The sequence below is a fragment of the Malaclemys terrapin genome, chromosome 4 (genome assembly GCF_027887155.1).
Source record: "Malaclemys terrapin pileata isolate rMalTer1 chromosome 4, rMalTer1.hap1, whole genome shotgun sequence".
Lineage (NCBI taxonomy): Eukaryota > Metazoa > Chordata > Testudines > Emydidae > Malaclemys > Malaclemys terrapin.
Genome location: NC_071508.1, coordinates 17,447,439 through 17,459,960, shown reverse-complemented (window position 1 = coordinate 17,459,960; position 12,522 = coordinate 17,447,439). Strand labels below are relative to the sequence as shown.

Genomic DNA, 12,522 nt, shown 5'->3' with positions numbered 1-12,522 from the left:
TTATCAAGCCACTAGTCCCAACAAAGGAAGGGAAGATGTAGTGAGCCAGGTAGTGTTTAAACTTGGAGCTGCAGCATCACTATCCTACAACACCATGTTAAGTGTGGGTGGTATTTAAATGAAATTCCTGTGGTTGGTTTAGCTTTAAATTCGCCCCTACTCAGAGCAGCTGCATGTTTCTGCCCAGGACATACCGCTTTGATGCCATGCTTCCCTCAGCCAGGTGTTTATTTTGCACCAAGAGATCAAACCAAAACACATGTGCTTCATGTTTTTAATGCCTTTTATTTATTTGCAGTCACCTTCGAAGGGGAGCCCAGAATTCACCGGAGAGAGGCTTCAGAAATTTGCAAAAGTTCAGTACAGAGAGATGTTCAAAATCCTTGGCAAGAGGCATGCGGGGGCCAGAGTGTCACAGCCCAGCAGGTTGGAGCAGAGGCAGGAGACGGTTCGGAGCAGCGTGGAAGACAGTCAGTGGCACTTACGCTGCTGGGGCAAAGCCCACCTGACTGTTGCCTACATCGTAAACAGAGTAATATGCCCTGAGGAAGACGTCACCCAGGATCCAGAGGGGCTGCCCGTTCTGGGATGGCAGGTAAGTGGGTGAGATGCCCACGACGCACTCGGTGCTATTGCTCTGTTGAGAAGAAGATAGAAAGCTGAGTTAAAGCCCTTTGGTTTGGAAGCTCTGGTCATACCCCGTCACATGGATAACACAAGTACGGATGTGCCCAGCAGACCCATATCAAATATACAGCTCTCCGGGAGCCCACCCAGAGGAGACTATGCAAGTAGAGGAAGGTGAGGATAGCGCACTGCGATGAGAATCCATACCGGGAGCACGTAGGCAGAGGGGCTCAGCGGGAAGCTGGTTCCACTGATGGTGAAGGAGATGGTAGGCAGGCTGTCAATGCTGCTGCAGCTAACCGTGTACTGTGGAAAGAGGAAGCAAGAGCAGGTTTGCGTACTATGTACAGCCACTGCAGACAAAATGCTACATTCCATGGGACTCTCGAACCCCGCGCTTCTCCACACAGAGCTGCCTTCCATCAGCCTGGGAAAGCTCTTTATAACGATCACATGGAAAAGGAAGGAAGTCAAATCCTTTACTACAATTGAAAGGCCTCAACACCCTGAACAAGCAGAGATTATTAGGTCCACCTTACAGATGGGCAAACAGGCACAAAAAAGGTTAAATGAGTTGCCCAAGACCCAACTGAGAGTGAGTGGCAGATCCAAGAATAGAATAGTCCAGACAACCAGTCACCTGCTTTAACAACTAGACCACACTTCCTCTAAGCTGCTTCACCTAACAGAAACCTGCTTAGCGGCAAGATTCTTCCCCTCTTCCACTTTTAAGCCTCCCGGTGGCCAGCTGTTCTCCATACCTCTCCATCGCTGTTCTCCTGAGCGCCAATGTCCTCCATCAACTGCGAAAAAACCGCCTGTGGAGCAGTGAGGAGGGAAGTTCCAGTGTCCACAATCCCCTGGCAGCCACTGCTACACCAGCCAGTGGACTGTCCGTCAACAGAGAAACTAAGGGAACAGAACACAGGACACTTCAGCAGGAAAATTCCGCAGCAACGTACCTATCTCTTGCATGATGAACTAAGAACATGGGGGTGCTACCATTAGAGATGTTAGAGCCACTGTTTTGTGTTCTCGTGGCATCTCTGGAACTTTTTAAGTTTGGGTTATCTAAGGTCCCAGAGAGACTCAGGGGCAGAGTCTGGAGTAGAACCCAGGAGCCGAGTCCAGAGTAGGAGCCAGGAGTCCAGGTCTTGGCTCCCAGAGTCCTCTGTCTGATCACGGAGGACAGGTTAATCAAAGGCTATTAGCCAAGATGGTCAGGGATGCAACCCACCCCATGCTCTGGGTGTCCTTAGCCACAGATTGCCATAAACTGAGAGTGGACAACAGGGAATGGATCACTCAGTGATTGTCCTGTACTGTTCATTCCCGCTGAAGCACCTGGCATTGGCCACAGTTGGAAGACAGGCTAGGATGGACCATTCGTCTGATCCAGTGTGGCCATTCTTAGGTTTGTTGTTATGATCAAACATGTTCCAAAGCCCATTGAAATTAATGGAGGGACTCCCACAGATTATGATGGGCTCAGGATCAGGCCTTACATTCCTACAGAAAATATCAATGACAACAACCTTACCCTTCAATTCCAATTTGCCAATAAGCATCCTGGGTGACAGGCGTCCAGACAATCTGACCAGAGTGCAAATTGGAGTCAATCCCTCCAAAGAGAAGTTCACCACCATCCTGAATGCCCTCTTGCCTAAACAAACGCACAGGAGAGAAAGCGCCTGGTTATTTATAGCCATCTCCGGAATCCAAAGATAGACTGTGACTGGAACATCCAGGATCCTAGCTGGAGTTATAGCACAAAAACCTTCTCAGAGATAGACCAAGTACCCTGGTGACAATGGGGGGGTGGGGGGTGGAAATCAAGCTTATGGGGAGCTTTCGATCATCATGCACCAGACACATTGGTGCTGTGACACCTGCCCGTTCATCCAGTGAGCTGCAAACCTGGGCAGTCCCCAAATACGATGACGGCAGGTGGGTGCCAGTGAGTTTGCAATGGGATGTTTCAGAAAAGCCTCATCTACTGTTTGGAGAAAATGAATCATCTTGTAACAAGGGTGGAGTTGTCAATCTAGTGCCCGGCGTTCAAAGGTGCCATGGAGGTAACTGTGGGTACTCGGCATCTGGGAAAAAGCTGGCACGGAGAGTCCAGAGCAAATCATAGAATCGTAGGACTGGAAGGGACCTCAAGAGGGCATCGAGTCCAGTCCCTTGCACTCGTGGCAGGATTAATTATCTAGACCAGGGGTCTCAAACACGCGGCACATCCCACACACCTCCCGCACTCCAACCCCCTGCCCTGAGCCCCCTGTCACATCCCACACTCCAACCCCCTGCCACACCCCAACCCCCTGCCCTGAGCCCCCTGCCACATCCCGCACCCTAACCCCCTGCCCTGAGCCCCTGCCACATCCCGCATCCCAACCCACTGCCCTGAGCCCCCTGTGTAGATCAATCTCTGATCATTTTCATATGACTTTACATTGTGCCTCTTCATATAACCTTGTGGTGGGTCTACCCACGTGTGACCTCTGTTTTCATGGAACTTTGTATCAAAGCCTCATTTAGAAACTTTGCATTGCCCTTCCTATAATATTATAGCCCCTAAGGATAGAATAAGATAGAAGAAAAATTTCTTTTTGCTAGCAGTAGAACAAGAGCTCTCCCCCCCCCCCCCCCCACTCTTAATCAATTGCCCTGTTGAATGAATGAGGTGTGGATGAGCAAGGCATGGAAGGCAGCACTTCCAGACAGCCTCAACTGTTGGAGAGGGGCTGGGAGCCAGACCCAAGAACAATAAAACGTGTCAAGTGGGCTCATTAAAGACAAGCAGACATACCGACGGCCTCGGGGGTTAGAAGCAAGCACCTTCTTTTGGAAACACCCTCTTTGCAGTATTGGGACAACGCTCAAAAGAAAGCAGCACAAAGGACCAATGGACACAGACACAGAGTTTGAATCTGGTATAGATTTGCATAAGAGGAAAGCTGCTATAAAAGTGAGGTGTCTTGCAGAGGACCCCGGGTCTCGTCTTGTCAACATGGGAGCATCGATCCGGATCAGCAGAAGCCCGGCTCCACCCCCTCCCCCATCTAACTCACCTGGCCAGTGAAGTTAAGGGGAGCAACTAATTGGTAACAACAAGACGGAGTGTGTTTGTGTGTGTGTGTGAGTGTAAGTGTAATATATTATATGCATATTATACAGTGTTAATTAATACATGTATTACTAATAAATGTGGCGTTTTGTCTTATTCCCCCTGAAAAGATCCTGTGCAGTACTTTAAGTACAACACCTGCCACATCCCACACCCCCAACCTCCTGCCCTGAGCCCCCTGCCACACCCCAACCCGCTGCCCCGAGCCCCCTGCCACATCCCACACCCCAACCCGCTGCCCCGAGCCCCCTGCCACATCCCACACCCCAACCCCCTGCCCCGAGCCCCCTGCCACATCCCACACCCCAACCCCCTGCCCCGAGCCCCCTGCCACATCCCACACCCCAACCCCCTGCCCCGAGCCCCCTGCCACATCCCACACCCCAACCCCCTGCCCCGAGCCCCCTGCCACATCCCACATCCCAACCCCCTGCCCCGAGGCCCCTGCCACATCCCACACCCCAACCCCCTGCCCCGAGGCCCCTGCCACATCCCACACCCCAACCCCCTGCCCCGAGGCCCCTGCCACATCCCACACCCCAACCCCCTGCCCCGAGGCCCCTGCCACATCCCACACCCCAACCCCCTGCCCCGAGGCCCCTGCCACATCCCACACCCCAACCCCCTGCCCCGAGGCCCCTGCCACATCCCACACCCCAACCCCCTGCCCCGAGGCCCCTGCCACATCCCACACCCCAACCCCCTGCCCCGAGGCCCCTGCCACATCCCACACCCCAACCCCCTGCCCTGAGCCCCCTGCCACATCCCACACCCCGACCCGCTGCCCTGAGCCCCCTGCCACATCCCACACCCCAACCCGCTGCCCTGAGCCCCCTGCCACATCCCACACCCCGACCCCCTGCCCTGAGTCCCCTGCCACATCCCACACCCCGACCCCCTGCCCTGAGCCCCCTGCCACATCCCACACCCCAACCCCCTGCCCTGAGCCCCCTGCCACATCCCACACCCCAACCCCCTGCCCTGAGCCCCCTGCCACATCCCACACCCCAACCCCCTGCCCTGAGCCCCCTGCCACATCCCACACCCCGACCCCCTGCCCTGAGCCCCCTGCCACATCCCACACCCCGACCCGCTGCCCTGAGCCCCCTGCCACATCCCACACCCCGACCCGCTGCCCTGAGCCCCCTGCCACATCCCACACCCCGACCCGCTGCCCTGAGCCCCCTGCCACATCCCACACCCCAACCCCCTGCCCTGAGCCCCCTGCCACATCCCACACCCCGACCCCCTGCCCTGAGCCCCCTGCCACATCCCACACCCCAACCCCCTGCCACATCCCACACCCCAACCCCCTGCCACATCCCACACCCCAACCCCCTGCCACATCCCACACCCCAACCCCCTGCCTTGAGCCCCCTGCCACATCCCACACCCCACACCCCAACCCCCTGCCCTGAGCCCCCTGCCACATCCCACACCCCACACCCCAACCCTCTGCCTTGAGCCCCCTGCCACATCCCACACCCCACACCCCAACCCCCTGCCTTGAGCCCCCTGCCACATCCCACACCCCAACCCCCTGCCCCAAGGCTACTGCCACATCCCACACCCCAACCCCCTGCCCTGAGCCCCCTGCCACATCCCACACCCCAACCCGCTGCCCTGAGCCCCCTGCCACATCCCACACCCCAACCCCCTGCCCTGAGTCCCCTGCCACATCCCACACCCCAACCCCCTGCCTTGAGCCCCCTGCCACATCCCACACCCCAACCCCCTGCCCTGAGCCCCCTGCCACATCCCACACCCCGACCCCCTGCCACACCCCACACCCCAACCCCCTGCCCTGAGCCCCCTGCCACATCCCACACCCCAACCCCCTGCCACATCCCACACCCCAACCCCCTGCCCTGAGCCCCTGCCACATGCCACACCCCAACCCCCTGCCACATCCCACACCCCTCCCCTGAGCCCCCTGCCGCACCCTGCACACCACCTGCACCCCAACCCCCTGCCCTGAGCCCCCTGCCGCACCCTGCACACCACCTGCACCCCAACTCCCTGCCCTGAGGCCCCTGCCGCATCCCACACCCCTCCTGCACTCCCTGCCCTGAGCCCCCTGCCGCACCCTGCACACCACTTGCACCCCAACTCCCTGCCCTGAGCCCCCTGCCGCATCCCACACCCCTCCTGCACTCCCTGCCCTGAGCCCCCTGCCACACCCTGCACACCACCTGCACCCCAACTCCCTGCCCTGAGCCCCCTGCCGCATCCCACACTCCTCCTGCACTCCCTGCCCTGAGCCCCCTGCCACACTCTGCACACCACCTGCACCCCAACTCCCTGCCCTGAGCCCCCTGCCGCATCCCACACCCCTCCTGCACTCCCTGCCCTGAGCCCCCTGCCACACCCTGCACACCACCTGCACCCCAACTCCCTGCCCTGAGCCCCCTGCCGCATCCCACACTCCTCCTGCACTCCCTGCCCTGAGCCCCCTGCCGCACCCTGCACACCACCTGCACCTCAACTCCCTGTTCTGAGCCCCCGCCACACCCTGCACCCTTTCTGCACCCCCTGGGGGCAGCGTTGGGGTGGGGACTTCGGGGAAGGGGTTGGATTGGGGCAGGGAAGGGGTGGAGTGGTGGCGGGGCCAGAGGCAGCGAGGGGGGGTGTCAGTGATGTGGCCCTCGGTTCAATGCACTAGTCCTCATGTGGCCCGTGTGGTCGTTTGAGTTTGAGACCCCTCATCTAGACCATTCCTGACAGGTGTTTGTCTAACCTGCTCTTAAAAATCTCCAATGACAGAGATTCCACAACCTCCCTAGGCAATTTATTCCAGCGCTTAACCACCCTGACAGTTAGGAACTTTTTCCTGATGTCCAACCTAGACCTCCCTTGCTGCAATTTAAGCCCATTGCTTCTTGTCTTATCCTCACAGGTTAAGGCCTTGGCTACACTTACCAGCTAGTTTGACGGCTGGAAATCGAAGTTCTGGGTTCGACTTATCGCGTCTAGTCTGGACGCGATAAGTCGAACCCGGAAGTGCTTGCCGTCGACTGCGGTACTCCAGCTCGGCGAGAGGAGTACCGCGGAGTCGACGGGGGAGCCTGCCTGCCGCGTGTGGACCAAGGTAAGTTCGAACTAAGGTACTTCGACTTCAGCTACGTTATTCACGTAGCTGAAGTTGCGTACCTTAGTTCGAATTAGGGGGGGTAGTGTAGACCAAGCCTAAGAAAAACAATTTTTCTTCCTCCTCCTCGTAACAACCTTTTACATACTTGAAAGCAGTCATCATGTCCCTTCTCAGTATTCTCTTCTCCAGACTAAACAAACCCAGTTTTTTCAATCTTCCCTCCTAGGTCATGTTTTCTAGACCTTTAATCATTTTTGTGGCTCTTCTCTGGACTCTCTCCAATTTGTCCACATCCTTCCAGAAATGTGGCGCCCAGAACTGGACACAATACTCTAGTTGAGGCCTAATCAGAGTGGAGTAGAGCAGAAATGGTACAGTGAAGCCTAGAGACTGTAGCCCCTAAGGAACATGCTACGTCTGATTGGGTAGAACCTTCACCACATTATTCTGCTGTTGGCCCTCCTCAGAGCATGGGAGACCAGAGGAGCTGACACAAAGGGAAAGGGATCATGGGAAATATAAAGACAGCAGACGGGCTTAAAGAGACAGGGGAATAGCCTCCTCCTACTTACCCACTCAGGTAGAAGCTGAAGAGCGGGGCACTGAGAAGGTTCTCCTGGATCAGACCTTGCATCACAGTAGTGGCACCGCCAGCAGCAATGGCAGGGAAACCCAGACCGAGGATCCCATCGAACTGAGCATAGACAAAGTCGGTGCCAGGCTCAGTCTCACTCAGACCAAATTCCTGTTTTGTGATGGAAACGTCCTGGATCTGCAGAGCAAGAGATGGGAATAGCCATTACAACCAGACAGAGCAAGCAGGCCACTGAACCTAGCAAACCCAGGAAGGAGAACTTTGGGTGCACTTTTCTAACCAGCCAAGAAATCTCAGAGCACTTTCTGTGGGTATCATCACCTCTATTTTATAGATAGGGAAACAGGCACAAACAGGGGAAGCTATTTACCTAACGCTTACCCAGCCCATCAGAAACAGAGTTGAGAGTAAAAACCAGATCTCCCGACTCCCACTACTAGACCACGCTGCCTCTTACAATAATATGTTGTTACTACTAGCAAGACCCACTGAGGCTCAGACATTCCTCCAAAGCTCTGCAACTAGTGGATGTCCAACTAAAGAAAGGCTTCCCAGCTACAGATGCCTCTCCATACACAGCCTGGGAGTCTGAAGGTTCACGATGTTGAAAAAAGAATGCTGAGTGCCTTGGGTTTTGTTTGAAATACTCCCAAACATCCTGTTCCCCAACCACCTCATTTCTGAAAGCCCACTTCAAAAACCCAGATTATATCCTTATCTGCAAAAACAACAAAGAGTCTGGTGGCACCTTAAAGACTAACAGATTTATTTGGGCATAAGCTTTCGTGAGTAAAAACCTCACTTCTTCGGATGCATCCGAAGAAGTGAGGTTTTTACTCACGAAAGCTTATGCCCAAATAAATCTGTTAGTCTTTAAGGTGCCACCAGACTCTTTGTTGTTTTTGTAGATACAGACTAACACGGCTACCCCCTGATACTTATCCTTATCTGGAGATTAAAAGTGGAATAGATGTCTCGGTTCTGGCCCTCGGCAAGGCATTGTTTGAACAGAAAAGTCCCCAATGAGTGATGGGCCGTATATTCACTAGCTAGAGTGAGTGATCTCAGCCCCCTCGTGGCAGGGCCTACAAGGGAAATCAGAGACTTTCTACTGCTGCCTGCTGAAGGAGTTCGGATGCTAGCACCTGCCAGCTCATGCGAAGCTCAAATAACTATGTCCTCTCCTCAGCTGATGCTATTACTTACTGTCACGGTGTCATAGCCAAAGACTCCAGTGAGACTGCCACTGCCGTACTGCAGAGAGAAGGTCTGTCCATTGGAAGAGTAAGTGGAGGAGTCATTGGGGTTGAACAGAGTGTGGGTGGCTAGAGGTAAACACAGATCAGCGTCAGTTATCAGCTCGTGCGAATGACCGATTCAGACTCAGAGTCGAAGCTCCCCACCCCGAACTGAGCCCGACACTAATCCCCTCTAGAAATGTCCAATAATGGCAAAACTTGACCTTTCTGTAGCACCTTCCCCCTGCGGTTCTCCAACACTTTGCACCCGTTACTAATCAATTAAGCCTCACCGCTCCTCTTCGAGGTAGGTCTAATCACCCGCACTTTACAGGTGGGGGATGAAGGCACAAAACAGGGCAGTGACTTGCCCAATGGGACACAACCCTGCCCCACAATCCTGTTCTTTAGCCACGGGACCATCCCTTCCCTGGCTTGCCTCTTTCTTTGCATGCAGCCGTCTGAAACTGTCACATGTGCCTACACTGATTGAAACAGTTTTTTGGGGCTTCAGACACCTCAGCAGTGGAGCCGTTATGGGACTGAAAGCCTTTGAATAGGAATTTCTGCCCTTTGTAATACACAGATTGATATATTATTTTTATAGATATATCAATAGGGCAAGAAATAACGCTGCTGCAGAAGATCCAAGAAAGACAACTGTGAAGGTCTGGACACGTGTCAAGAGCAGACGCAGGAAGGATACCAGACAGGGTGACAGATACCAAATTGCAAGCAGGTAGAAATAGAGGAAGATCAAGGATGCGCTGGACGGACATGGTGGCGACTGACATACAACAAAAGGTTCAAAGATGAACAAAGCCACGAAGCTGGTACGAGGTAGGAAGTGGTGGACAGACTTCGTTCGGCCTCAAGGGTCACAGCTGAGCCGACGGATGGGAAGCAAAGAAGAGAAGAATAATGTGCGTGTCCGTGTGCGTATTATATAATCAAACAGTATCTATTTTAAATTATGTGTGCGTGTATATCTATAAATAAATCAATTATTATTTGAATTCCTGTAAGAACCTAGGAGCCCCAGTCATGGACCAGCCCCCACTGTGCCAGGCGCTGTACAAACAGAACAAAAAGAGGGTCCCCGCCCCACAGAGCTTCCAAACTACGTAAATGACATGCGCTTCCATAGTCTTGGCTATCTTTCTGTCTGCAGTGGGACTTCAGAACACTCCTAGCATATTGGGATTTGAAGGGCGTCATTCCTGACGAACAATCCGGATGACGGCTCGGTCAGTGCCCAGGATGGGATACTGTGATAGAGAGCCTCCCTCCATGGTAGAGACGTTTCCCTCGGCCCCTTGTGCATGGCGATTACTCACTGCAGGCTTGGCTCTGGCAGTACGTCGAGGGCACCCACAGGTTGGAGGAGCCGGTGTCGAAGAGAACCAGGAAGCTCTGGGGTGGGGTTCCAATGCTGATCGCCCCATAGTAGGACATCTAGAGAAAAGGGGGCATTCTTTTCATCACAGGTTCTCCTCCTCACGATCCGTGTCACTTGCCAACCAATAGTACTATTGAGCATGCTGAAGACAGTCACTGCCATCTGCACCACATATGTAATCTCAAACCAATGGGGCTGCCAGGTGGGTGGATGGTGACAAGAGACGGTGGAATCTCATGCAGTTAGAGGTTTTGCAAATGACTCCAACTATGCTAGAGGGTTTCCAAAAAAGGGCAAACTTTCCCCCCTTCCATTTTAACCCTTCTCTTTCCTCCAGAGAGATTCAATTTCTTAAATATATATTCTAGCTAGAGGGCAGCCTGTGCTCTTTATTAGGGCCGAGAGAATTGTTGGGTCTTTTACTCCTCACGGAACAAAATCTATATGGAGGAACCACTGGGCATAGCTGAGTCCCAAATAACTATGTTTACTAACTACAGCAGAACCTCGGAGTTACAAACAGCAGAGTTATGACCTGATTGGTCAGCCACACACCTCATTTGGAACTGGAAGAACACAATCAGGCAGCAGAGACCAAAAAAAAAAAGCAAATACTGTACAGTATAGTACTGTGCTAAATATAAACGACTAAAAAAATAAAGGGAAAGTTTAAAAAAAAGATTTGACAAGGTAAGGAAATTGCTCCCGTGCTTGTTTCAAAATGGCTAAAAGCAGCATTTTTCTTCTACATAGTAAAGTTTCAAAGCTGTGTTAAGTCAGTGTTCAGTTGTAAACGTCTGAAAGAACAACCAGAACGTTTTGTTCAGAGTTACGAACATTTCAGAGTTACAAACCACCTCCAGTCCTGAGGTGTTCGTAACTCTGAGGTTCTACTGTAGACACAAACACGCAAGGCTTAGCTACATACATGTGGCTGCTCTGGTTGGCTGCTCTAGAACACGGTGACCACCATGAGAGGGCCCACAAACTATTTAAAGGGATACTACCCGATTCCTGTACACTACAAGAACCGTCCTACAGAAGATGGGCTGGTGCAAGTTGGAGATCATATTTTCCATTTGAATTTTTCGCTCTCCTCCCATCCTTGCTCCACAGTTGACAGCCTCTATCTTTTCCTTGTCTCTGCTCCATTTTTGTCATTATTTTTTCCAATCAGGCACATACTCACATCCAGGTAGTTAACCAGGGCCTCATAGGCAACAGCAAAGTTGTTGAAGTACTTGCTGGCTGGGTCAGACTTGTGGTTCTTCAGGTAGTCCCTGAGTACACCCTTCTCCTTCATCACCTCCCGCATGGATTTGAATTTCTTCAGGGGAATTCTGCCCAGAACAGAAAGACAGCGATCAAGTCTCCCCTCGTCATTGTCCCTCTTCCTATTCCCCCTCTCTCCTTTTTGGTCTCACTCTTCCTGCTTCTCTTCCATAGCTTCAATAGGTTTGGGATGGGGTAGTTTGGTGGTATGTTTTCCAGTCACTGAAAGAACCCAATGCACTTGGACTAATTAGTGGGGTTCCACAGGGACTGACTTCATTGTAATTACAGCAGGGATAAATTTCACCCCATCTCTTCCATAGTCTTGGTTCTCTTAAGACCTCTCTGAAGTATGGAAGTAGCACACTGGAAAGCTAAGAATGGGAGATGGACACTGGGGTAATGGTGTCAATGTTAAGGCCAACCGTGGACTATTGTTTCCTTGGACTCAGGGAAAATGCAAAGCCATAGAAGAAAAAGCTGATCCTTCTTAAGATCCTTCGCACTTGTACAAGCACTACTGATTCACTGATCTGCAAGTCTAGTAAGGTCAGTAGCACTGCCCCCATTTTACAGATAAGCAAACTAATGCACAGAGAGATTAAGTGATTTGTCCAAGGTCACAGAGCCTGTCAGTGGCAGTGCCAAGGACAGAACCCAGGAGTGCCACTCTCTTTCTCAAACCACTCCCCACAATGTTCCTATTCTTTCCTTCACACCAGCACAATCAGCAATCGCTGTCAAGTGGCCACACTGTTATTCCATGCTCACCTCACCATCCCCTCTGAGAGGTGGAGACACACCAAGGCGAGGATCAGCCACTTCATGATGCTCTTCTTGTGCAAGCAGTTTCTAAACAGTCCCCCTGGTTCAGTCCTGGACACCGGGCTGAGGTTGGAGTCCCAGGCTCCCTGCCTATATACCCAAAGGGTGCACTGTTGTCTCCGCCTTCTTTTGCCACTATCTCATTCACATATCAGAAGCTTATCAACTGTCAATAACACTTCATGCTGCGGCTTGCCCTAACAGGGCTAAGGACCCTTTATCTCAAGAACAGCTGCTTAATCAGAAGGTTAATTGCCATTATTTTTAAATTACTCCTTGAAGAGAAATGTTGGAATGATAAGAGGAATCGAAGTTCTTAAACTCCCAAAACACCCAACAACCCAC

At 52.7% G+C, this 12,522-nt stretch overlaps 1 protein-coding gene across 1 annotated transcript; it reads right to left on the bottom strand.

Moving 5' to 3' along the window:
- Nucleotides 1-265: 265 nt before the first annotated feature.
- Nucleotides 266-12,256, bottom strand: LOC128836773 (gastricsin-like). Its single transcript, XM_054027356.1, has 9 exons — nt 12,124-12,256; nt 11,270-11,420; nt 10,019-10,136; nt 8,650-8,768; nt 7,421-7,620; nt 2,168-2,290; nt 1,389-1,536; nt 835-933; nt 266-637 (listed from the first exon to the last, which is right to left on the bottom strand). The coding sequence occupies exons 1-9, from the start codon at nt 12,177-12,179 to the stop codon at nt 482-484; spliced, it is 1,170 nt and encodes a 389-aa protein (XP_053883331.1). The 5' UTR covers nt 12,180-12,256; the 3' UTR covers nt 266-481.
- Nucleotides 12,257-12,522: the final 266 nt, after the last annotated feature.